This window comes from Capsicum annuum, chromosome 2 (assembly GCF_002878395.1).
Source record: "Capsicum annuum cultivar UCD-10X-F1 chromosome 2, UCD10Xv1.1, whole genome shotgun sequence".
Taxonomy (NCBI): Eukaryota; Viridiplantae; Streptophyta; class Magnoliopsida; order Solanales; family Solanaceae; genus Capsicum; species Capsicum annuum.
The window spans coordinates 146,379,331-146,405,343 of NC_061112.1; the positions used below are offsets into that span (position 1 = coordinate 146,379,331).

The 26,013-nt window shown below is 34.3% G+C and overlaps 2 protein-coding genes across 6 annotated transcripts; both read left to right on the top strand.

The window, feature by feature from the left end:
* The first annotated feature begins 3,789 nt into the window (after positions 1-3,789).
* On the top strand, positions 3,790-11,535 carry LOC107860311 (methionine aminopeptidase 1D, chloroplastic/mitochondrial). 2 transcript variants are annotated; one of them, XM_016705626.2, is made up of 10 exons: positions 3,790-4,201; positions 4,488-4,557; positions 6,155-6,383; positions 7,725-7,886; positions 7,981-8,022; positions 8,687-8,758; positions 9,692-9,771; positions 10,029-10,126; positions 10,846-10,893; positions 11,224-11,535. In XM_016705626.2, the coding sequence occupies exons 1-10, from the start codon at positions 4,108-4,110 to the stop codon at positions 11,367-11,369; spliced, it is 1,041 nt and encodes a 346-aa protein (XP_016561112.1). In that variant the 5' UTR covers positions 3,790-4,107; the 3' UTR covers positions 11,370-11,535. The 2 variants fall into 2 exon arrangements, with proteins under 2 accessions (XP_016561112.1, XP_016561113.1); XM_016705627.2 differs by having other exon boundaries at positions 3,808-4,201; positions 10,846-10,898.
* A 4,536-nt stretch (positions 11,536-16,071) lies between these two features.
* LOC107860313 lies at positions 16,072-25,975 on the top strand. 4 transcript variants are annotated; one of them, XM_047407397.1, is made up of 13 exons: positions 16,296-16,434; positions 17,040-17,184; positions 17,330-17,431; positions 17,941-18,017; positions 18,185-18,294; positions 18,426-18,561; positions 19,001-19,099; positions 19,990-20,095; positions 20,190-20,596; positions 20,709-20,888; positions 20,986-21,183; positions 25,070-25,387; positions 25,551-25,975. In XM_047407397.1, exons 3-13 carry the CDS (start codon positions 17,386-17,388, stop codon positions 25,641-25,643), a joined length of 1,770 nt encoding a protein of 589 aa, XP_047263353.1. In that variant the 5' UTR covers positions 16,296-16,434; positions 17,040-17,184; positions 17,330-17,385; the 3' UTR covers positions 25,644-25,975. The 4 variants fall into 4 exon arrangements, with proteins under 4 accessions (XP_047263351.1, XP_016561114.2, XP_047263352.1 ...); XM_047407395.1 differs by lacking the exon at positions 17,040-17,184 and having other exon boundaries at positions 16,072-16,434; positions 17,937-18,017; positions 18,185-18,282; XM_016705628.2 differs by lacking the exon at positions 17,040-17,184 and having other exon boundaries at positions 16,073-16,434; positions 17,937-18,017.
* The last annotated feature ends 38 nt before the right edge of the window (positions 25,976-26,013 follow it).

Sequence of the window (26,013 nt, forward strand, 5' to 3'; positions counted from 1 at the left end):
CATCTTTGAAACTAAGGCAGTAACCTGCTTGCTACAGTACATACATAAGTAAGACGGCCTTATATTATAGTTTACTGATGACTTGTATTGTTTCATTAATATCCAGGCATCGGAATCAATTAACCAAGAAGAAGGGTGGGTGGTGTGCCGTGTGTTCAATAAGAAGAATTACCATAAGGCTCTTGAGAGTCGAGAGTCCTCAGAACTCATCAACAGCACTCTCCAGAAGTACAATTATTTAGAAACCAAACAACGATGGTGTTCTTGATCAAATACTAATGTACATGGGAAGGTCGTTATGCAAACAACAAGACTTTGAAAATAAATACAACAACAACCTCTATTCCACATGAAATGCACCGTTCTTGATCTTCCACATGTTGTTGCAAACATGCCACAAACTGAAAATTTAAGCTTTGTATGAGGGGATATGTTTCAGTTTATTCCCCATACTGATGCTATTTTGCTTAAGGTATGCAGTAAAGTTTTATTCTTAACATGTCCTTGAAAGTTCTATTTTGCTTCATGCTAAATGTATTCAAAATAGAAAAAGTAAACACATGAAAAAGTTAACGCGATTCAACATCTACTATATAGAAATAAAATACGATTTTGATCTTGTATATATAGTGTAATTTTCTAATGAACTCTTGCAGCGCTGAGTATTTCTAGTTTGTATATTAGTGGCTACAGGTCACTGATTATGATGTTTGAGAAAATATGATTTTTTGCAGGTAGTTATGCATAATTGGAGCGACGAAGATTGTGTGAAGATACTATAAAGATGCAGAGAAGCTAGCACATATAACGATGAAGGAAGAAAAGGGAAGGTCCTTATCATTGACATGGTATTGAATAGAGATGAAGATGAAGCAGACATGACTGAAGTGAAGCTCCTTTTTAATGTACTGATGACAGTGCTTCTTGCCAGGGGTGGGGTGGAGTGCAGAGAACTGAGAAAGAATGGGAAAGGTTATTTCTTGAGTTTGGCTTCATGAGCTACAAGATTATTCTTTTTCTTTGTCTAAGATCCCCTATTCAAGTTTTCCTTTAAAAATTATACACTCATGAGTCGTTTAGTAGGGTGCACTAGTAATGTTGACATTATCTTTTATTGACGGTTTAATTTTTTATATTTAACGAATAGGTTGTGTTAGAATAAGAATAGTACTTAATAGTGCTTGATTGAATAAGAATAGTACTCCTGTTGTTAATGTCGTGATTACTATGTATAAAACTAGTAGGAGCACTAAATATGCCGTATAATTACATGTACTACTTATGCATAGGATTAAATAAGTAGAAACGATTAAGTCTTTTCTATCAAATGATTGACTTTAATAGAAATTCATAAAGTCTTTAACTAAAAACTGAACTACCGAAAGCAACTGCGATGGGATAACAAACCAAAACAACAATCTGCATTTCAACAACAACAAAAAATTCAGTGTAATCCCACAAGTGCGAAAATCGAAACAAAAATGTGCATTTTATCAAAAGAAATCGAACCATCATCTAAGAGGCAAAATAATGATATCCACATTGCAAAGGCTTATTACAAGACCTCCAACTTGACACAATAGAAATTACATAGTACTAGTAGAAATTATCAAAGATTTCAAATCTAGTAGCATAAAACTTTTTTGGATCAATTGGAGATAGGATATTACAAGATGAAAAATCGAACCCTCACCAACAAGGTGAAAGTTTCGCCATCCAACCAACTGAGCTGCTAAGGTTTCCTCCTAGCACAAAGTTCAGGTAAACCAACTAAGCTACTGAGATTTCCCAATAGCAGAAAGTTCAAATAGTCAATCAACCGAGCTACTAAGATTTTCTAGTAACATAAAACTTTTAATTTCAATCAAGATTTATTATTTCCATGAAATCAAGAATGTAGGGTTATTCAAAATTCACTTAGTAACACACAACTAACAAAATTAAATCTTCTTAACTATACAAACACCAAGCTGACAAATCCCTAAACATAATTCCCAAAAATACAACAATTTTGTATTATGAGCTAAAACCTTAAACGTAAACAACAAAAAGAGATTCAAACACCCAATTCAAAAATAACACACACAAAAAAAAAAAATCAAGATAAATTACATGTAAATGATAAAGTGAATTTAGTAGAAACTTACATCAACAATGATGTCAATTAAGTGTGAAGGCAAAAGTCCCGAAGAATTGAAAGCAATATCCACTGAGAGACGCTCTATTTCTTCATCAAAAGCAACATTCATTTTTTTCTGTTAATCCAATTTGAAAATTTGAGAGAAATCGGATGAAGAGAAAGAGGAGCAAGAGAAAGGGCATTTGAGAAACTAGGGGAAAAGATGAACGAGAATGAATATTTGAGGAAAATTCTGAGAAAAAAAAAGAGAAATAATAAAAACTCTAAATAAAGGTTAAAGACAAATAAATTTAAAAAAGGAAAAAATGAAGAAATAGATAATGGTTGAGAAAAAAGAAAAAGAGAAAAAAAAAACAAAGGTTGAGACAAATAAATTAAACATGAAAATAAAGTTAAAGAAAAAATAAAAATTGAAAATAATAAAAATTACAATAATAAATTTAAAGGAAAAAAAAAGTGAAAAAAGTAGAATAATAAAAATAAAGGAAAAATTTAAAAGTGAAAATAATAAAAAATAAAATTTGAGAGATAAATGAGTATGGAAAGATTAAAAATATATTTGAGGTGTAGAGGGGCAAAATGGTACTTTTAGTATATTAAAAAGTAAGGAAGACTATTCTTCAAAGACATTCTTATTTGGGGCCAAATATCTAAAGTCAGCCATATTTGGATATATGACATGTAATTTTCTGGATTACATCATGTCACGGGCCGAAGATAGATTTTCAGCCCACCATATCAGGTTATTGGGCTGGTCCACTGATATTGCAAAGAGGGCTTTAAAGCCTTCTTTTTATAGTTTGTAACAAGAATATCACTTATATTTATGTATACCATTTCATCAAGCATTCTTTCAAAACTTAATACTATAAATTTAGCCAATTTAAAATGACTTGACATTTTATTTAGGGAAATTATGCCCTTCGACCATTTGATTTACCAATATGACTGAAGCACACACTATCTATCTATTACACTTCGATTGTATATATTATGTATAGATATATACAATATATGTATATTTAGTATACAACGTATATACTATGTATACATTCTGTATATATTTTATATAAATTAAATGGTCCAAAGATATTGAGCTTTAATTATTTCTTCCCCCCTTTTATTTATAGTTCAAATGAGCGTTATTTTCTCCCTCAATCCACTTGGAATTATCAACTCTTACCGGAGGTCTCATGTTTGAGTGCTCCTGAACACAAAGTCGCTTTTATTAGGTAGTGCTTTACCCCTCCTCAATGTGAGATTTTTTTGTGCAAATTAATACGAATTTAGTCCAACTCCAATGCAGATATTAGACATCGAGCGAGGAACTAAAAATTAAAAACAAACTCTTATCACTTAAAGATAATCCAACACCCCTTAAGAAAGAGGTTGGGGATTCGATCCCCACCTCTGGTGAACGAAAAAAACTCTGTGATCAGTTTTCTACCGCTTAGTGCGCTGATCGTAGAAACGAAGAATTAATCTCACGACTGTCGGCCTTGGAAAACCAAAAAAATAAAAAATAATCCAACACCCACCCAAAAACAAAACTCCAATAAAATCCTGTTGGCTTTCTATAAAAAGAAAAAAATGAAGTAACATTCTCACTCTATATAAAAACAAATAAATGCAATATAAAGATTCAATGTAAATAATAAAACTACTATTTCAATTCGGAGTATAAGAATCAAACTAATTCTAACATAGAACTTTTACTTTTCAAAACTTGTCAAAATTTAAACGGATTTTATGCTGAAAGTGAAACCCATTTTGGCAAAAGCATTCAAAATATGCTTCCGAAATTCGTGTTCAAATGGGATGGGTAAAAGATAGTACTCCGTAGTTGTGGTAGGAAAAACTAGAAAGAGTGAATCGGGAATCTTAGGCAGTAAAGGGAAATACTAATACTACTAATAAAAATTGCTGTTATTGGCGAAGCAGATAAAGAGCAGAAGAGAAAAGAAAGAATGGTAGGAGGAGTTTACTGTGTTCAACCCCGCTTCATCTCTACATTTCTTGGCGACTGCCGTTTCATTCACCCACTCTTCCATTGCAAACCAGGTCCCTCTTTCTTAACTGCTATTTTCTTCTCAAGATTTTGCCTTTGTGCTCTTCAACATTCTATCATGATGTTCAGCTAGTCTCCCCCCCTTTTTTTTTTACTGCTTTGCTTCATACTCAAGTTTTCTAATTTACCCCTAATTTTGTGCCTTCTGCTCTCAAGATTTTATCACGCTATTCATAATGGCGCTAAGGAGGACAAAGTTGTATCTATATTTCAATAGAAATTGAATCTTTTATTCTATGTAAGTACTCATTTTGACTTTTAATGTTCATGGTTACTCAGGGAATAAACAAGTGTCTATGCAATGCTCAAGAACATTTGGTGGATTAACGGATTTGTTATTCAACAGAAGGTATTTGTTATTTTACCTTCAAGATTATATTGTCTTTCAGCATGCTGGTTACCGTTGGTCTAAAATATTGTCCTTTCTGCTGTTAATAGTATATTTGCATCTACCTGGTTCTTGCTGCTGGTTGGTGGGAGGGGGCAGGTATTCGGTGAATTTAGTCAAGGTGCATGAAAGCTGCCCAAAAAAGTAATTAAAAAAATTTATCATGTTTGCATCCTCAATTCCTAACTGTTTTTGTTTATGTCGCCTTTTTCTCCGCCTGGTTCTTGGTAGTATAATGCTAGGAGATTCCTCAAATTGACAATGTCATACTTGGTTTGAGAACGAGGGATTAGTATACACCATTACTGGATCTTGGCTAAATGAAGTTTGTCATGCTTCCAATCTTGATATTTAGGTTTTGGTTCAATCAGCTCTGTTAGAGTTCATCTATTGAATTGTAAAGTTCTGAAAATAAGTATAAACCCTTTGATCCTAGCTACATCTGTGGCCAACTTGAAAAGCATTACAAGGGCATGGCTGAAAGCAGTTAGAACTTGTCTTGGATCAACATTGAGAAAAAGGGAAATTAGCGAATTATCTAGTTCACCTTACCTTGCACCCAATAATGTATGCCTTCTACCTCGCATTATTGGCTTCCTTCGCTTCTTCTACCCATCCTTTTGGCCTCCTTCCCCTTTTGGTCCTATATCTTGAACCGCGTACTTGTTTTGTGCTTTTCTCCGCTATCGTGTTGGAATGCAAAGAGGCCCATTTTGAGTCAATGACACCTGATATCCCTATTAACATTTTTACCTTCAAATATCATTTTAGGTCTTTCATGAGGCAAAAGGGTGAGGAGTAGTTGAAGGATTCCTTGCCTCACAGTGATGCTAGATTATGCTGCTCTATCATATAATCCTACCAAAAAGAAACATGTTCGGAGAGCAACATGCATTTTCTTCCCCTGTGCGAAATTTGACATCTTAAGTCGAGTTGCCATGTGTTTTGGGGCAGGGTTTTACTCAAATATATGTAGGCCTAATAGTAGAGATGAAGTCAATAAATTCATTTATCAATTTTAATGTCTTGGACAGCCTCATAGGTGTGTAGGTTTGTTTAAAGATCACGCTTGATACTTGTGACTTAATTAACTTTCGGCATTGTCTTGGTGCAAATGAAAGAATTCTCTTTTGTTTATCGGAAAGACAGTTAAGCTCTTAATTTGTATGGTTTCTAAAACATTTTAGACAGTCTTATTAGGTTTTTAAGATCTGCATTACATGAATACCACATTTATTGTAGGTTCATTTCTGAGTTGTCTTGTCTGATATGAGACGATTCTGGTACTGGGAATAGTGTTGTCTATCTCTGTAGGGTTACGTGAAGGTCCCCTGGGACATACAAGAGACTTGCTTATGCTTTGCTCATTTGGGTAATTCATATACTTAATTGATTTGGATTAATGGCGGATGAAATATGAAAAGTTACTATGGACAATTTGAATTTGATCTTCCATCATGTGAGAACAAGGTTGAACAAATTGAAAGTTCCTGTAATGTTCCTGCTTCTGCTTGTTTGCTGCATGCCTTGGATGCTAATTTTGAACTAAATTTGGCAGAAATGTAGATGAACTTCCAAACACCAATCGCAAACGTTTAAGACCAGGTCAAATTTCTCCTCCCCGACCAGTTCCAGAACAAATACAAAGACCTCCTTATGTGAAGTCTAGGAAGCCACCTGGGATTGGTAGTGGCCCAGAAGTGCATGATAGAAAGGGGACAGAAAAGATGAGAGCTTCGGGAAGGCTTGCTGCTCAGGTTCTTCAGTATGTTGGGACATTAGTCAAGGTGATATATGGAGTACCTTCTACTCAGTCTCGATGTGGAATTCCTTGCGCCTATAAGCTTCATTTAGGTTAAAAATCAAAATTTGTGTTTGCCCCAGTTTCTCTACTTCTTCGGAGGTAGCGGTATGGACTGCGTACATTTTACCCTCCTCAGACCCCACTGTGTGGGAATACACTGGCTTGTTGTTGTTGTTGTTGTTGTGTTTGCCCCAGTTAAGGCTTTCAGTGACTGACTTCGATTAGCCACAGTCTCTATTTCCTGTCTTTACTATGATCATCTACTTGCGTCTAAGTTTGGATATTGACTTTATTAAATTAGACATCTACCTGGTGTTTTTGCTCCTTCTAGGTCTTCCTTTGGAGTCACGTTACAACCAAGGGTGTAGCTAGTAAGAGGGTAGGGGTTCAATTAACCCCCCTCGTCGAGATATTACATTGCACAAGTAGGGTGGAAATATTTCTTTTTTGTATAAATTGTTGAACCCCCTTGATATAAGGGAAAATTCTAGTGTATTGGTAAGGGGGTTCAAAAGTCGTTTTTGGTCAAAAGTTCAAATATCAACTATGACATTCTAGTTTTCTTCTGAATGCCCCTTTTCTTGATTTCACCACAGGTTACAATCTGCTTTTACCAGTCCTTTTCGTTCCATTTGTAGGAATGCTTCATATTTTTGGATATTACAAAAATGCTTAGTACCATTTCATTTTTATATTACTTTCACAAATTTATTAAACTAATCAAGTTTTGAAACATTGATGTGATATCTTCCCTATTAAGTAACTTTTTAGCCATTGCTTTAATTTTTTTCTTCAACTTTCACTAATATTTGATGTATGTCAAATTAACTTATTAAAATCCATGCACACAAATACCACTTATAAAATTGGAATATGGGGGAGGGTCTATTGGAAACAACCTCTCTACCTGTAAGATAGTGGTAGGACTTGCGTACATTCTACCCTCCCGAACCCTACTTTGTGGAATCACACTGGATATGTTGTTAGAATATGAGGGAGTAAATGTTTCCCTTTTTTCTTTCTTTTTGTACATGAATGGAACATGTAAAGAATGTCTAGTGTCAGTCTTTCAGATAACTCCCAATTATTGAATTTTGGAATGTAACATGTCTAAATGGAACAAATGGATAGTGAGGATTTATGTAGCCAACTAACTCCACCTAGCTTGGGTTTGAGGCGTATTATTGACATGTTGTAGTAGTCACCACTGAATCCGACTGATATTGTCTTTAAATAGGTGCAAGAAGATCAACAATCACAGTAGTTTCACAGGTTGTCTGAAGTATGCTTCATTTTAAATCTACGTTGCTATTTCTTCTGGCAGCCAGGCATCACGACAGACGAAATTGACCAAGCCGTTCACCAAATGATCATTGACAATGGAGCATATCCATCACCTCTTGGTTATGGTGGATTTCCAAAGAGCGTATGCACATCAGTTAACGAGTGCATTTGCCACGGAATCCCAGATTCACGTCCACTTGAGGTTTGTTCTACTGAATAGTGATTTCCTTTATAACCAAGAATTTAACGTTGCGACAGGCTAACATTCTTATGCTCTGTGATATTTAATGATTCAGGATGGGGATATTGTCAATATTGATGTCACCGTTTATCTTAATGTAAGTTGTTTGTTGTAGTTAATTAGTACCATCATGTGTCTCTTAATTGCTTCGACTTTCTGTTTAAACCAATAGAAAGAAAATGGGATGAGACGCCTTCTTGTAGCTTATAAATATGATGATGTAATTTTTTGGTTCCTCATGTTTCTTCAAGATGTCCTCATCCTTATTCTTGAGAATCAGGGTATTTTGCATCACTAATGTCATCTTTGATGTAATCTTCTAGTGTTGGTTTTCCTATCTGCTGATTTAGATTTAATTACTAGATTTGTAACTATTGGTACTTGTTATGAGAAATATAGGTAAAAAATATTATTGAATTGTTGTAACTACATTATTACACTGAGACCCTATTTATAGACACTACATTCTAATCCTTTTCCAAATAGGACACTACATTACAATCTTTTTCCAAGTAGGATTCTATATGTTATTCCTATTCCTACTCCTATTCTGTTAAAAAAGCCAGCTTTGTTTCATTTAGGACATTGATGACATCTCATTGTATAGAGCATGAGCTTTTCATGATGCACTGTCTTCTTGGTCTCGTCTTCTGTGTCTCACCTGATATTTAATTAATCGTACATGGTTTAATAATGCAGTCTATGACTCCTGAAACTCAATTTTCTCTTTGTTTCTCTGCTTGGCTTGATTGGTTATGCAGGGTTACCATGGTGACACATCAGCGATGTTTTTTGCAGGAAATGTTGATGAGGAAGCCAAAAACTTGGTGCAGGTATGTCTTTTTGATGGTATAGGGATATTAGTACCTTTTCTTTTTGTATGTACTCAACATTTGAGTTCATCATTAAAAGCAAAGAGAATATTCCTTTTATGGCTCTGAAATTTGGAAATTCGACTTTTTTTTTTCATTGATGAATCTGATAAGCTTCTCGCAGCTGTATAAGAAATTTTTTGGTTCTTATTTGGTTGACTCCATATATTGTGAAATCACATTATTAGTAACAAATGCATAATCTCTTCAGTGTCTACATTTCTAATGAGTCATTTTGTTTTTGATCATATCTGACCCCATACTTGTCCTTAATTAAGCTACAGAAGCATATGTTGAGTTTCTGGATCTATGGTTCTAGAACATGAAATATTGCCCCTTATCTTTGTCACCCCTGCGGTCAACCCGCCTTATTTGACAAGTTTGACAGGGCATGCTGTTGAATAAGCTAATGAGACTTGCTTATTATTATTATTTTAATGGTAAAAGTGGAAGAATATATTTAAGTAATAGTCGAAGTGCGTTTGAGAAAAGACCACATCTTCATTTGAATTTATATACTTGGCAGAAAGTGAAAGTTGTACAGGATATTGTTAATTACAGAAGTGTGTCAAAAATTTTAGATTAACAATGACAAATCCTTTCATGTATATTGGGATACAGAGTGTCTTTCTTTTGTAATTGAAGGTGATACGTGCTCTTTTATTTTTATTTTTTTTTAAATCAAGGTAATGGCAATGGTGTGATACATGTTCTTTTAACATGCTCCGAATTCATATTTAACTGCATAAATTACAATTTAGAGGAAAAGGAAGACCTCATTACTGATACTGCACTATACTATGCACTGATCAACCAGAAAAAAAACTTTTTCCCTTATATTGTTGTATAGATGCATCTGCAATCTCACCTGTTGATTTTTATTTGATGCATCAGGTGACTAAAGAATGCTTGGACAAGGCTATATCAATATGTGCACCAGGAGTGGAATTTAATAAAATTGGGAAGACTATACAGTAAGACATTTACCTGGATCCTCTTATCTTTTTTGTTCTTGTGCGTTCTGCTAAATATTAGAAGGATTTGTCTTGGCATGAAGGTGAATTTGTCATGAAAAATTAATGTCATAGGTTCATAGCTGGCATAGTTTGGCAAATTGATTTGAGGAACAAGACACGTGCATTTCTGATATTTCGTGTAAATTACTATATGTATATCAATATATGCTTGTTTAGCATAGGAGATTTTGTTGACGTTAATGTTCTATTTGTAGTGACCTTGCAGATAAACATCGCTATGGGGTTGTGCAGCAGTTTGTTGGTCATGGAGTGGGACGTGCTTTCCACAGTGATCCAGTCATTCTGCATTACAGTAACTTCCACATTTTGACGACTAACCCCCTTACTGCTCTTTCTATGGGAAGAAATATGACCAATACTGAGCCAATAGGATTTAATTTGTTTGCTGCATATCTTATGCTGTCTGCTAATCATAATGCTTGCATGAGAAAAAAACTATCTTCTTGCTGAGTTTTCCACCTGTTCCCTCCAACGTCGATGTGCATATTCAGCATGCTAACTGCTGCGACGACACCTCAAACTAATATTTTCTTGAGATTTAATAATACACTGCTGTTGTGTCAGGGATTAAAAGTAGAGCACACTTCAAAATTTGTTTGTATTGCACCCAAATACTTATATAGTTATATTTAAGCTATGTGTCTAACATAAATATTGAATCTCTTTTGACAACTGAATCAATCTACTATCATATTGTCTGAAATTCGGAAATAAGTTACTTCATGGTCTTGGTTTGATCTGTATCAATTGACAAAATGTTTCATTCACATTTGCCAACTTCCATCCTCTTGAGCAGTTGTGTAGTACTACATAATAATGAGAAAATCTTACTCTAAGGAGATTTTCTCCAAAACGAGAATTGAGATCATAGTTCTAAGAGTGTTGTCTCTGTGAAATAATCTACTTGAAGACAGTTACATTTTCGCTTGCATTTAATTTTATTCTTGTCCTCCTATACCCAGTAATTCTGTTCATATTAATATTCATATTGCTATATTTGTTCGCTCTCAGGGAACAATGATCATGGACGAATGGTGCTCAATCAGACATTCACTATTGGTAATGTACAGTTCCTGATTCATTTTCCACAACGTTGAAGAGACTTACTGCGATATAGCTGCATAATAATTTTTCCATGTCAAATAAATGTCTGCTCGAACACACTGTTCATAGATACTAACCAGAAGCTGGTAGCTACTGCATCGTGTCTGTTTGCTGTGTATTCTGTGATTAGCTAAGAACTGAGGTTTCACAATGCTTTATGTTATGACAAGCTCTAGTTTTGTCGTACTTGATGCATCTGTTACTTTTTGAAGCTTAAAATTATTACTCCAACTCTGCATGCACGATTTTACTGTGTTGAATGTTACTTTTGACTGTGCTGTACAGAGCCGATGCTGACAATTGGTAGCATAAATGGAGTAATATGGGATGACGATTGGACAGTTGTTACAGAAGATGGTAGTCTATCGGCACAGTTTGAGCACACCATTTTGATAACTGAAGATGGTGCTGAGATTCTAACACAGTGCTAGTGCTGGTCCTGCAACATCATTCTATGTAAAGGACAATTCTATATTGGTAACCACAATGCTCTTATGTTGACCATACACACGAAAAAACACAATTCTCATATCGATTGTTTTGGTGTTGTAATATTTTTGGTTTGTGCCATAGAAATAAAGTTTGTTCGACTTTAAATCCCCATCTCGTTTTGGATATCTAGGGTGGTCCTCCAGGTTCATTTAATCCTTTTCAGAATTTGACTTATAGGCAACATATAACTTCTTGTTAGTTGATGAGGTTCACTGTTTTAAAATGTCCTTATCTACAAAAGTTAGAACATCTACCTTATAGACAACATATTTAAGTTCAACTTTTGCCCTTTTGGTTAATTGTACAGTTCATTGATTTGAAATTTCATGAACGCTTATCTCATGAGCAAAATTTATTAAGCGGACCTATATTTCTAAGATTTTTATTTTTTTAATATATAGTATATAAAATATGAAGACAGGACTTTACCAGCGTTTGACGGGCTTCACTTATTGGTTTGGTATTTTTAAGGAAAAATAATAGAAACTAGCATAACGAAAGACTATAATTACAATAAATAGTAATACTATTCCAAAATTACAACTTATAGCAAAAGTAGCAATACTTTATCCTCTTTTTAGAGAGAAGCGTGTATTTGTCCATCAGTTTGCCTTTTCCCTTTTTTCACGCAATAGTCACTTCTCTCTCTCTAATTAACCGCATCTTCTATTTATTTTTTTCAATTTCTGCTTTTATCTCTCAATCTTTTGATAAACAGTATGCTCCATAATATTTGCATCTCATCTTTTCACATAATTTATATTTCTTTTTATTTTTTTCGTATTGCTTTCCTTTTTTTTTTTTTTTGGTGTTTTTCCAGCCAAGGAATGCCGCTCTCGGCGATGGATAGGTTGGTGGCTTCGATTGGACTCGCCGATTTAACATATTTTTGATAAACACATAGATTATTGTGAGTTTAACTGGGTTCCTCAGACTGCTTATCAATGAGATAGCCTCATAGGCTATGAAATCCATCTTTCAACATTTCTTGTTCTATTAACATGATTTCCTCATCTTTATTACCGTGACCATCAGTGAAAGTTGTTTTCAAGTGGTCTCTTGCTGGAAAATATTTTGCTTTTTTACTATTTTGACGGGAGTACTGTTGTAACTTGTATCTACACTTCCTTCGAGATTCTCTAATCTGTGGTTCATTATAGGATTGCAAAATATCAGGAAGTAAATCCTGGTGTTTTCACAGTAGTAACTTTCCCATTCCTCTTTGTTGTCATGTTTGGAGACTAGGGACATGGTATATGCTTGTTTCTTGCAAGGCATTTTTTGGTGAATTTTCAACGGAGGGAGGGTCTATCCGGTGAATTGCACCGTGACGGTGATCAACAGCGACAGTAATGGCGTTTTACCAACGAGCATTAGCCGAAATCAATCACAGGGGTTGAATTTTATTCGATGATTCACTGATTTTGCAGATCCGGTCTTAGCCAGTTTTTATGGGTTTTCCGATGATGTGATAGCGGTGGATTAGTATATTCCGACGAGATTTCTATAATATGTAATTTTTACTGTATAGATATGTATTTGTATTTTGTAATGATAAGATTTGTATTTATATATGTATTTGATTTGGTACTGATAAGATTTGTATTTGCTACAATGTAGATATGTATTTGTATTTGGTATTGTAAAATTTATATTTATTACAGTATAGATATGTATTTTTTTAATTGTAATCTTACATTTTATGAACAATATGTTCATATATGTATTTTTGTCTTTATGAATAATACATATGTTCATTCCAATTTGCATATGTATTTATGTCTAATCCAAATACATTTTTTAGAAATATGTATGGATTCTTGTTATTTATATCCAGACATGTTTTACTAACGCATATGTATTTTACTAAATCGTTTTGACATTTAAATGTTACACATGGTACAGTTTAGATATATATTTAGATTTTTGATGTTTAAACTTTTCAAATAGAATATTTTGGTGGTTTGTTTATGTAAATGTTAGCAATATGTCTTTATTAACTTCTGTTGTATCTAGTTCTTGCATATGTATCTATGTCTAATGCATATGTATTTTCCATTTATGCTTATATATGCATATGTTTTTTTTACAGATTTGCATATATATTTTTGAACAATACTTAGTTATTGTATTGTTATGCACAAGTCCATATAGATTTATGAGTCATATGTATTTATTAATAATACATATGTTCATTCCAGTGTACATATGTATTTTTTCTAACGCATAGATAATTTACAAGTCTGTAGGTATTTTTTTTTCTGATATGCATATGTATATATAATTGTCCGAATATGTATTTTTCTGCAATACATATGTCTATATAATTGTCCAGTTAAATACACACAGATCTTACCATATATATATGCATTTATGACTAATGCATATGTATTTTTCAGTTATGAAAAATACATATGTTCATCCCAATTATGACTAAATACATATTTATGAATAATTCATATGTTCATTTCAGTTTGCATATGTATTTATGTCTAGTGCAAATACATTTTTTCAGAAATACATTTGGATCCTTGTTATTATATGCAGACGTGTTTTACTAACACATATGTATTTTACTAGTATGAATATATATTTTTCATGATATGCATGTGTATATATATATATATATGTCTTACAAAATATATTCAAAATAAATTAAGTTAATCAAGCTCGGTAAAATAAATGCAACATTAAAACTATAACAAGTTCAATAACAAGTTCAAAATTTAGAAAAACATAATTCTCAATGAAAAAATTCAACAATTATTTTTTGACTAAATACATCAACAAACTTTTCATTTGTTGTATTTCCTATATGAACGTCTATTGTGACCTTTAAGCCCACATGAACTACAACAATTTTTGTTTTTCTTTCCGAACATATCTCTTTCGGATTTTTCATGATCCTTCTTTGGAGGTCTTTCAGAGGGCCGCTTGTGTTTTGGGGGCAAAACTACCTCCTCCAATATTTTCTGTGATTTTACTCAGTCATCTTTATGTGGTAGAGGATAAATTAGAAGATCATACGTTCTCAAAACAATTTCTTTCACCGCATTCTTCTTTTAGAATCTCAAAGAACCAAGTCCAAGATGCATTATTTTCAGAATCATGTACACCATATGCCAATAGAACTATATGGCCTGCATATGAAAAAAAAAATGCATATAAGAGTACATGGTTTATAGACACGAATATTGTATATGTATATTATAAATTCATATTGCTGAAAACATACATAACTGCTAGTGAACGCATAACTATACTGCATATGTATATTATAATACATACTGTTGGAAATATATGTAACTTCCAGTGAACACATAAACATGTTGCATATGTATATTATAAATACATGCAGCTGAAAATATTTGTAACTGCCACTGAACACATGAACATACTAGATATGTATATTTTAAATACATACAACTGAAAATATATGTAACTGCCAGTGAACATATAAACAAAGTACATATTTATATTATAAATACATACATCTGGAAACAAATATAAGTTCAAATAGTAGTTATCCTCGACTAAAATTCAAAATTAACGTATAATAATTATATCTCAATTTTCAAATGACATAAATAATGATAACTTTGAATTTGAAAAAAAATCGCTCAGAATATTTTTTTTGAAAAATGATAAAATTTAAAATATGATCTCAATTTTTGAATTCCATAACTGTTACGCAATTTTGTTATACAATTTTCAGATTTTTTCGCAATTATATTTTTTGAAAATAACAAATCAAATCTAGTTTGTTTATCGTTTCCAAAAATTTTCGCAATTGAATAAATATGATATTAAGTTTGTTTATCCATACCTATATTTGTTGTGTTGTTTATTCAATTGTTCTTAGTAAAGTACAGATGTTCATCAACGATATTCCAATCACTCAATTTTTTTTTTAATATGCTTTTAAAATTTAAAATTTAACATATAAGAATTGTAACTTATGTCTCTATAAATACATAACGATAAATAAAACTGTGAATTTGATCAAAAAAAATATCGCTGACAAAATTTTAAACCAGAAAATTCAAAATACGCTACAAAAAATTGAACTTTATGAATGTTGAGCAAACTTGTTATTACATTTCTACAAATTTCCGCAATTACAAAAAAAAGAAGCAATCTCAATATTTATTTATCCATACCTGTAAATAACGTGAATTTTTTTCACTTATATTTCGTCAGTTTCAAAAACGTTGCCCAATGATGTTGGAATCACCCAATTTTTATTTTTATTTTTGAATTTGATTTTGAGTTGTTGTTTATGAAAAAGGTTTTTTAAATTAAGTTGATGTATTTTAATGGTTAAGTTAAAAGTAAAAGAGTTATAAAAAGTGGCTACAAATAAGGAACAATTTCATTCCTTATTTAACTCTAACTGATTAGAGTTAAATAAAGAACGGCTACCCTATTTGTATATATATTTTTATAACAATCTTTTACTGAAGTACAGAATATATATTGCTATTTTTCATAATTTTAAAATTATTACTATAAAAATTATAATTAAGACTCTATTGCTATAATTATAAAAGTTATTGCTATTTGGGAAATTTTCCCTTTTTTTAACGCCAAGCCCAACAGCCCAAACTGAAATCGTCAAACCTATAAATTCCCTTTCCATTTAATCTTACCACATTTCTAGAACACCAAAAAGAAAAGAAAAAAGAAAAAGAGAACTTTTCATCCATGGATTCTATACCGGTGAATTGGGAGGCACTGGACTCTCTAATTATCGATTTCGTCAAATCCGAAAACCTAATCGAAGACTCAATTTCTCCGTCCACTTCGCCGTCGCCTTCTCTGTCTCCATCGCCGTCTTCGTCCACGTCATCATCATCGTCTTCTTCATATCAATCACGATTACTTATCCGGCAGATCAGACGGTCAGTAGAGTGTGGTGAAATTGATGCCGCTATCGATCTCTTGCGTGTGCATGCGCCTTCTGTTCTCGATGATCATCGTCTTCTCTTCTGTTTACAGAAGCAGGTAACGCTTAGATTTTGTTAATTACAGTGAATTAGTTCTCTTTGTGCTTAAATTGTGCTGGTTTCGTAGTTTTTCGACTTAACCAGTTCGATTAATTGACTCAATTTCTGAAGAGATTAGCTTTTTGAGTTACTAGCTCCTTACGCATATCTGTGTGACGAGCTCGGAAGAAAAAAAAACTGACTTGCATATGTAAGCATAGCTAAAAACAGATATTTTGATTGTTAAAGCAATAATATTACGGATGATTGTAGAAGTGAATACTATATACACAAGGTATGAATTTCAGCATGATAAAATTAGTCATTAATCTGAATTAGAAAATTTAAAAAACTAAATATTGCATCTCAGTAGACGATTAAAATGATTTTTGAACTTGATAAAAAGGTTTTAACTTCATATTTCATTAATTTAGGGTTCAAACTCTTGTCAATAAATTGTTCTTTTCATTTGTTATTATATTTCTTTTTAACACACACAGACGTATGCTCCTTACTGTGTATTTCTTCATTGAAGTGCCTACTTTAATTATGCTTTAATCCAAGAGTCTCTTGGTGTGTTTCTCTACTATTTTCCTTTTTTATGTGATAACCTTAAGACAACAGCTGTTGAGTTGATGGAGTGGTGATCACTGGATAACAATATTTTGGATTTCAAAAATCTGAAGAAACTTTCTGGGGAAATCTTAAGAGTTTCAGTTGATTTATGAGACTTCTTGGTGATTAAAAAAAAAGAGAGAGAGACTTCTAGGTGATATGCTTCACCTACATTATTTTTAGGTTTAATATCTGTCCATACAAACTCATTGGAAAATTAAGTTAAACTTGTCTTCCCATGCTTCATGTGGACAAATAATCGATGATCCTTGAAAGTATTCTTCATTATTTTTCTGCAGAGGTTTATTGAACTTTTGAGGAAAGGAACTGCAGAGGATCGAGAATCTGCCATTAGATGCCTCCGAGAGTCCCTGGCACCTTGTGCATTGGATGCATATCCAGTAGGTCCCTGCATATTCATTTTGATTCCATTTATCAACATTGACACTAGTGAACATCTCTTAGATTCGTCAGCATTCCCCCCCCTTTTTTTGTAATACAAGATGACTTATGTATTTACATGTCGTTGTTTATGTTTCTCAACTAGATTATAAATCATGTTTATGCACCACATAGAGAATATCTGATTTAACCAGATCATTCCTGGTGTTTCTTTGTGGTCCAAGGATGTAATTTCTCATCCTAGGTTCTTTTGTCATAAATCTTGTTTTCCATAGATACAGGATATGCTAGATGATAGTGCCTTGCACGCTATCCTCAGGTTCACCACTCTGAATCCCGTTTCATCAATCCAATACTTTCAAATAAGTACATCCGAGTTCTCATAGTCTCATTTGCAAAAACAATTTTCTATGTGTATTCTTAATCTGTATGTGAGAATCGTTTCACTTCACATGGTTCTCCTTACACTTGGATTCTAATGAATGTTTAAATTTTTATCTTAAGGAAGCATATGAGGAATTTAAGCATATTCTTCTTGCCTTGGTTTATGGCGAAGAAGATAAGAATTCTCCAGTGGCGAGTGAGGTAAGAGGTTATTTCCTTGGCATCGAGATTAAGAATTCCATAAATGTTCATCTGGCAGCAATTAGATGTCCTAGTGGTTTATTGAGTTTCTTTTGGGGGGTTATCTAAGATACGGAATTTCTCCTTTTAGTGAAAGTGACTAATGTCTTTGCACTTCACTATTCCAGTGGTCTCCAAGGAGGAGGATTGACATTGCTGGACTGCTGTCATCTGTTTTAAGGGCCCATTTATGTGCCTATGATCCTCTTTTTGCAATGTCATTAAGGTACTTGATAAGGTTAGTACAACTTTCAGGTGATGCATGACATGCTTAGATGCACATCTATGAAATGGAGACATTTTATAATTCTTTCATCAGAGATCCAAGTCCCCGTTCTATTCTTATTTAACTTCACATTCATTTTGCAGCATACACAAGTTGTTTTGCTTTCGTCAAGGAGTTCCATCACCTATATCAGATCTTACACAGAGATTACTTCTCGAGGATCGTGACCCCCCTGCAACACCACTTGATAGTTCCTACGAAGCACCTCCATTTGATGAGGTTTAATTTTAGCTACTCTTTTACTATTCTGATGTAATGGTTTTGGTTATTGAACATGAATGTGGTTTGTAACTGTGGTAATTCTGTTTGGTTATTTTATTTTATTGTTTAGAGATCTTAGAAAATGTAGAAAATCTCTGGTGTTAGAAAGACCCTAATTTTCCTTAAAAAGACAACTTATTGGGTGTTGGAATAAAATTTGTCCAATCAGAGTGGTGGGTATTAAAAGATTATGATTACAGTTGACAAGTAGTTTATGTTTGAGGCGTAATTGTTTCTATACTTTTTTGATTACTTTGAAGTAAGATTAGGTACTAAATAGAATGTGCATCGTTTGTTGAAGTTTAAACTGCCATATCTTCTTTGTTTGGGAGACTAGACTTTAGGAACTTTTCTTAGTTTCTAGGCTTCATGTCTCATCAATATTTTATGAAATTAGGTGGACATACAAGCTCTTGCTCATGCGGTAGAGCTTACAAGGCAAGGGGCTATTGATAGCTTGAGATTTGCCAAGGGTGACTTATATCAAGCATTTCAGGTTAGTATGCTGAATTATTTGCTATTCAATAGTAACTGTTCGCTGAAATCTTCATAATCTTCAACGATACTTTAAACTGGGTTAGTTTCTCATAGAAGCTCGCATATCAGACTATTTCTTCCACAATAGGTTCCATCTTTCTGATGGTAATTTGAAGTCTAGTGATGTCCTCATTCAGCACCTCCCTGCTGTTGCATTGATTTATGCAAAATGTATGGCTAGTAATCACTGGTGAAGCTGAGAACATAGTTTATGGTGTTCAATATGGCCCCTTAATGTTGGAGTTTTTTCTGTGTCTCGAAATGAAGCTGTAATTAAAGTTATCTGCTTTTGATGGGAGTAGAGAAGGATCTCGTATACTTGAGGAATAGCCTCTTACCCCTTATTTCCTTTTGGTGCACCCATGAGGTTTTTGTTTGTATAGAAGATTGGTTGTCATTACTAGAAAACCATGTATATTTGCTAAGTTCTCTATTTTTTTGTATACTTCTTGTAAATGGTTGAGTTTTGCCCCCATTTAATGAATTTTATTACATTGTGAAGAAAAGGTTATAGTTATCTGATCAACGTATCGGGCCATATCATTTTTTTTTTTTTTTGCTTCAACACCAATTCATTTTATTTTCACTAAATGGAAAATCACTATGTAGTTCTTTCCTTGTAGCTGCCAGTGCCTGTTCTCAGTAAAAAAGCTGGGGATGGGACTGGCAATGATTACGTTACTTATTTGCATTCTTGTTGAGTTGTTTTCTATTTCTTATTGTTTTCCATATATTCTGTGATCTGCTGATGAGATAGATCTAGCTTGTTAATTGTACAGCTTTGAGGTCAAATAGTAGAAAATCACAAGTATTTATGTTGAGATTGTACCTGTAACTTTTCTGTTGCAGAATGAGTTGTGCCGGATAAGATTGGACGACCCCATGTTTGATGAGCTTGTTCATGAGTATTGTGTGTATAGGGGTTTCGTCAACTTCAGTATGGTAGATGCTCCTGGTAAGTTTTTAATCAAATTTACTTTCCATTCTTACATTCTGTTTACTAATATGTACCTCAAGGCTGGATTGTATTATTTTTTTCCATTACCCAGGGATGCAGCTTAGTATCAACAATGATCAGTCAGAGTCTGGACAATTATCAAAGAACTGTTCCGCAGAAGTTGAGCAGGGAAACAATAAACTTTCTGGCAGTGACACCTCTGCTACTCAAGTTATCATGGAGGGATCACCTGAAAGTAATGCCAACTTGGCTAGCATTCTAAGTACTGATACCGAAGAGCGTTGCCCTAGTGAAACAAGTTATGGAGACTGCAGTACCAGTGGAACTCCTCAGTTCGGAAAAGTTCTGCAGAAAAATAAGTGTCTTAGAGTTGGTGAAACAAACAAACGGAAAAGATGGCGGGGAAGACATGAAAACACGGAATTTGTGTCTGGACCTACCATTGAAAGGAGCAGAGAAGATCTTAATACCGGCACAACTGTGTTGAAAGATCAGCAGGCATGTATTTTGATTTTAATGGTTCAAAGTAGAACACATAACATATAAGTAAAAGAAAAAAGGATGCAGGAGTAGTGTTCAAATTAAACATTGTAGACACCTTTCATTACAGGTTTCTCCGAGATCGTGCTTCCTGAATAGGATGAAGAATAAAGAGGACAAGCATGAACTTGTGCTGGGCTTGAAGGAATTGGCTAGCAGAGGAATGACAGAGGAGGTTGTTGAGGAGATCAATGAGATGGATTCGGATTTTTTTGTGCAGAACCCTTCTCTACTTTTTCAACTTAAGCAGGTATTGAAGTTAAAACTTTTGCTTGCGGCAAAGATCAGTAGAAGTTATAAAGCATGTTGATATCGATTAAGGAATTTCAAAATAATCCTCTGGGCAGGTTGAATTTTTGAAGCTGGTTGGCTCCGGGGATCACACTCAGGCACTGAGGGTAGCCTGTTCTTTTCTTGGTCCTTTGGCTTCTAGTCATCCTGATCTGTTAAAACCATTGAAGGAGACTTTGCTAGCTTTGCTCAAACCTAGTGAAGAGGCATTTAATGATCACTTGCCCTTATGTGCTCTTGCCAGTACACTCCAGGTATGACATCCTGGTCTCTATGGTAAAAACAGGTCTCGGGTGAACCATTGCCTGCGAATCTTTTCCCATCCTTACTTCCCCTTTTTCTCCTCGTCTGTGGGTCCGTATATATTTAAGTCTGGAGTGCTGGTTCTTGATTCCAGAATGTACCGTGCTTTAAAGTACTCTTGTCACAAGTTGAATAACTTTGTTTGGCTACTGTTAAGGCTTAGAAAAGTAGTTTAAGTAACAGCTTGTGGATTGAGACATAGAACCTCGTACATCAGGTGTGTAAGGTTTTCTAAAGGGGGTTACAACAGTAATGGACGCTCTACCTATTGTCTTACAGATTCTTACTTGAATGCATATATTCATTCATATGGTATCAGGGGAAAACATTGTCAAATTCCTTCTCATAACCATGCTCTCTCTAGTCTCCATGTTTCTATCGTTATGGATTTTTTTGCTCAACTCAACCAATTGAGTCACTAACTTTGCTCCGTTTCCACTTCTCAGCTTATTGAGTCTCTGCTCTCCTGCATCACAGCAAAGAAGGCTCCATCTTTGTCCCTATCCTCCCTAATGATTGGGTCTGCCAAGGTCAACTAGTGAACCCTGGAACCAGGTTACTTGTGTAGGATAGTGTTAGAGATATAAACACCCCGTAGTTTCATAGGGGTTTATCCTGAGCTACTCCGTGTACAACGAGCTTTGAGTTGGATGCTTAAATTCTTTCACCAGGGATTCCTAGAGAACATAGAGAAGGCACTGACTGTGGAAAAAACATAAACAAGAATGATGGGATTTACCATTTCTGAACGAATGAAGTGAAATCTGCTTAACACACATAAAGATACTGGAATTAAATAGTTGTTTTAGTGAGTGATAGTCTGGTTTGAGCTGTTATACTGATTTTCAATACACCGTTTCAAAGGCTTGTTAAAGGCTTATTGCTGGTTGGATGGTTCATTTTTTATAACCACGAGAAACACATAGGTGTTTTTGTTGGAAAAATGTATCATCCTATTTCGCAATGCTTTAATCTCCTATTATGTTTCAAGTCTCTTGTTGAAAGAGCAATCCACTATTACCCTGGGCTTCTCTATCTTCTTGAGGATTATGGGAGAACTGAAAACATTTTTCTCGTTATTTGTTGCGGGTGCTTTTGCTCATTTGATTTCCAACATTTTGCTGATAAGAAAATAGATCTCGGGCATAATTCAACTCTGTAAGCCAGCTCATGATTGGACATCTAGACTGTGGAGACTCCAACACCCCCTCGCATGCCCAGGATTGGACCGCGGAGAAAAAATGTGAGCCCAACATGGCAAACCCATAATTGATATGAACCTGATTTTGATACCATGACAAGAAGATGGTCTTTGACATAACTCAACCCCAAAAGCTACATGAGAATTTCCCCAAGATCATATAAGAGACCAAACACCCCAGCTATTAGCCAATTAAGATTTGGGAATATTCAACACAAAACAATTGTAACTTGGGAACATGTCAATGTTACTTCCATAAAACCTAATTTACATAGTGATTAAAATGTTAAATATCAAACAGTAGCCTAGGAGTGACAAAATTAGCCCATAAAAGCATGAAGCATGACTCGTGCAACCCACCTCAGCCCATTTTGACCCGGCAAATTCAGCCGATTTAGAAGTTGGGCTGATAACAAATGGATCATTAGAAAAATCTTGTCAAGTAAGAATTTTTTGGTTTGATATGTTATGTGCTCATAATAAAGAAATAAAACTATTAACTAAACAAATTACAAGAAAATAAACAACAACAACAACAAACCCAGTATATTCCCACCTGGTGGGGTCTGGGGTACAAGAAAATAAACCCCCCCAAAAAAAAACCTTGAGAAGGGTTGGGCATGTTGAGGTGTGACCCATTATTTAGCCCATTACCCAACCCATTTCGGCCCAATTAACCTTTGGTGGGTTGATACCTACTCATTTATTAATTCAGCCGAAATTAGGCCGAACACGCCTATTTGACACCCCTAAGTAAGCCCAATATTTTGGAAATTCTTCTGTTTGTTCTTTTTCAGTGAAAGTGGAAAAACAGATTTGTAGGATAAAATGGCTGTTTTATGAAACTTCCCTTTTTAGTTGGAGGAATTATTTTAGAAGAACAAAGCTCCTCATTAAATAGTCAATTTGTCTGCGCTTCGCGCAGTCATAGAAACATGTTTATATTTATTATACCTTTTTTCTATAAAAACACTATACCTTTTTTTCGATAAAAACAAAAACATTTGTAAGCAATATATATTTAAGGCACCCAAGGGTGTGGCGTAGTGGTTCAAGAAGTTGGATTGAGCACCATGAGATCTCAGGTTCAATTCCCAACCTAGACAAACACTAGGTGATTTCTTTCCAGATGTGCTAGCCTTAGTGGACAGAGTTACCTAGTATTGCTGGTGGGAGGTGTCAAGTAACCCGTGGAATTAGTCGACGTGCGCTCAAGCTGGCCCGGACACCATATATATTTAAGTTAATTCATAAATGTCAATTATTTAGAGAAGATACTACACTATTCGTGATGTATGAGTACTTCTGCTACAGGTAGACAGATTAATTTTGCCTATGGTTATCTTTCTCAATTCTGTATGGGAACTGTTATGAAAAGTTGAACAAAAAAAATGTGAAGTGATGTATAACTTCAAGTTTGTGCAAGTATTATCCTTAGAAACGTTTAAGGTAGACCGAAAAGCTGTAATTAAGAAAGTTGGAAAAGTGACTTCTGACTTTTTTTTAACATAACATTAATATTTTTTTCCTTGTTGAGCCTATCAAATCCAGGATTTCTAACAATAACAAAAAGCAACATTTCTGAAAATAGTACTGTTGAACTTGTGTTGACATATTGTTGGAATACGTTATATTTCTCTAGGCTAAATGACTGTTTTCTTTATGACAAAAGATGACGAATAAGAAATATGAAAATAAAACAATATATAAATAGTAAGATATTGAGAACACAACAAAATCTCAAGTAGTGCTTGATGATCATTTTGTAAACTCTCTGTGAAGCAGCACATTGAAGAATCTTTGTGCTCTTTATGCTTGTTTTCTCTCATTCCATAATGAAATCTTCTTTCACGGGTCGATGATTTTCATGGATGCAACAGGTGATGACCAAACAATCACACAGGCTATTATATATCCCACTAATTTCGCAACTCACATTTTTTACATCTTCACTCCAGCCAAATATCTGATGAGCTTTATTACAATTAAAAGCCTGTGTTTAAATTTGTCATTTCTATCCTCCCTTACTCTCTTTTTAAAGAGGAAGACAATAATTTCTCTTATGTTCCAAATTGAAGTGTCGGGTGTTTGTGATTAACGATGAGGATCCTTTTCAGTTCGATAGGGTGCATCTTTAGTTCTCTATTATTATTATTCACTAAACAGAATAATTTAAATTCAGCAAGTAGAGTTTTTCATTTTATAACTAGAAAAAGGTAGAAAAATTAGAAGGTAAAAGATAAATTGGTTTCCTTATCAAAGAGGAGGTGCCACATCACAGGGTCTGTAGATTTGCATTGAATAGATTTATGAATGTAAATGAGGCAGCAAACTAGAAACTGGTTTGTTTTCCGTCATTTTAAAAAAAAACCTGATTTGTTTTCATTATCTCTTTCTCACCTCAGTCTCCTGAATGTTGGTTCTTAATCATTTGCACTCTATTTTCTTCGACGACTTGGAATTGTATTTTGTCCTCCATATCCATTTAAGATCTGGGAACTTGAAAACCATGATGTTGCTTCTCCTCTTTTTCCATTTCTCTATTATACTAAATGGGCTTCGGAGGGGGTTTTGTATGTGTGTTTTTGAGTGTCTTGGCCCACCCGATTTACTGTCACAATTTTGTCCATGCAAAGGTTGCTATTGGTAGGAGGCTTGGTATTGAAGAACCCCAGCTTATGAAGATTATAAAGGCCACGCTGTATACACACAGTGAGTGGTTCAAACTTCAAATGTGTAAAGATCGATTTGAAGGGCTCTTAAAGATCGATGCCCTGAAAGAAGTTGGTGCCAAATTGATTATTGATGCTTCTAGATTGGATGTTGACATGAGCACTGATGGATCATCTCAAGTTACTGGTTCCTCAAATAATAGGAAACAGGATGATGGAAGTCCAACCCAGTCATCAGCCAGAGAAGTTGGGTGTGATGAAACTGCAATACTGAAAGTTATGGTGAGTCTTGTTCTGGTTTTCAAGCTTGCTTCCTTGGTACTGCATCTCGGCGAATCTGTCGCAAAAGCCTTTCTACTTGATGCTATTCTATCCACGTGTCTCTGCTTGTCAGCAGATCATTTTTCGGTGCAGCGGCGACTTATTTGTGAATATTTTTGTGCAGGAATTTCTGGCATTGCCCAGAGCAGATGCAATTCATCTCCTTGCACAATACAACGGGAATGCAGAGACAGTCATTCAGCAGATATTTGCTTAGCGCCCTAGACTATAGCTGAACAGTGGTATTCGTTTATTTGTTACATTGTTTATTTTCTAGTGCCGTAAATTCTTACCTTTGAGGCTTTTTATAGGCTGAGAGGGGGGTGGAATAACTTATAAAAGAAAACAACAAAAATAGGTGGGAAGGAGATGGCTTTTATGTGTAACCTGAAAATTTTTCTACGTCAATATGACATCAGTTGATGAGAGGCTTGGTTATGTAAAGTGCTCTGTAAATACCCGTCGAAAATAAAGCTTAAATTGCTCCTTTCGGCATATTTAATTCGAAGGAGCATCCAGGAAATGAAGTTGAACCTCTTTGTGTTCGAACGAGTTTTTCTTACGTTACAGAGTCTTATAGATTACTT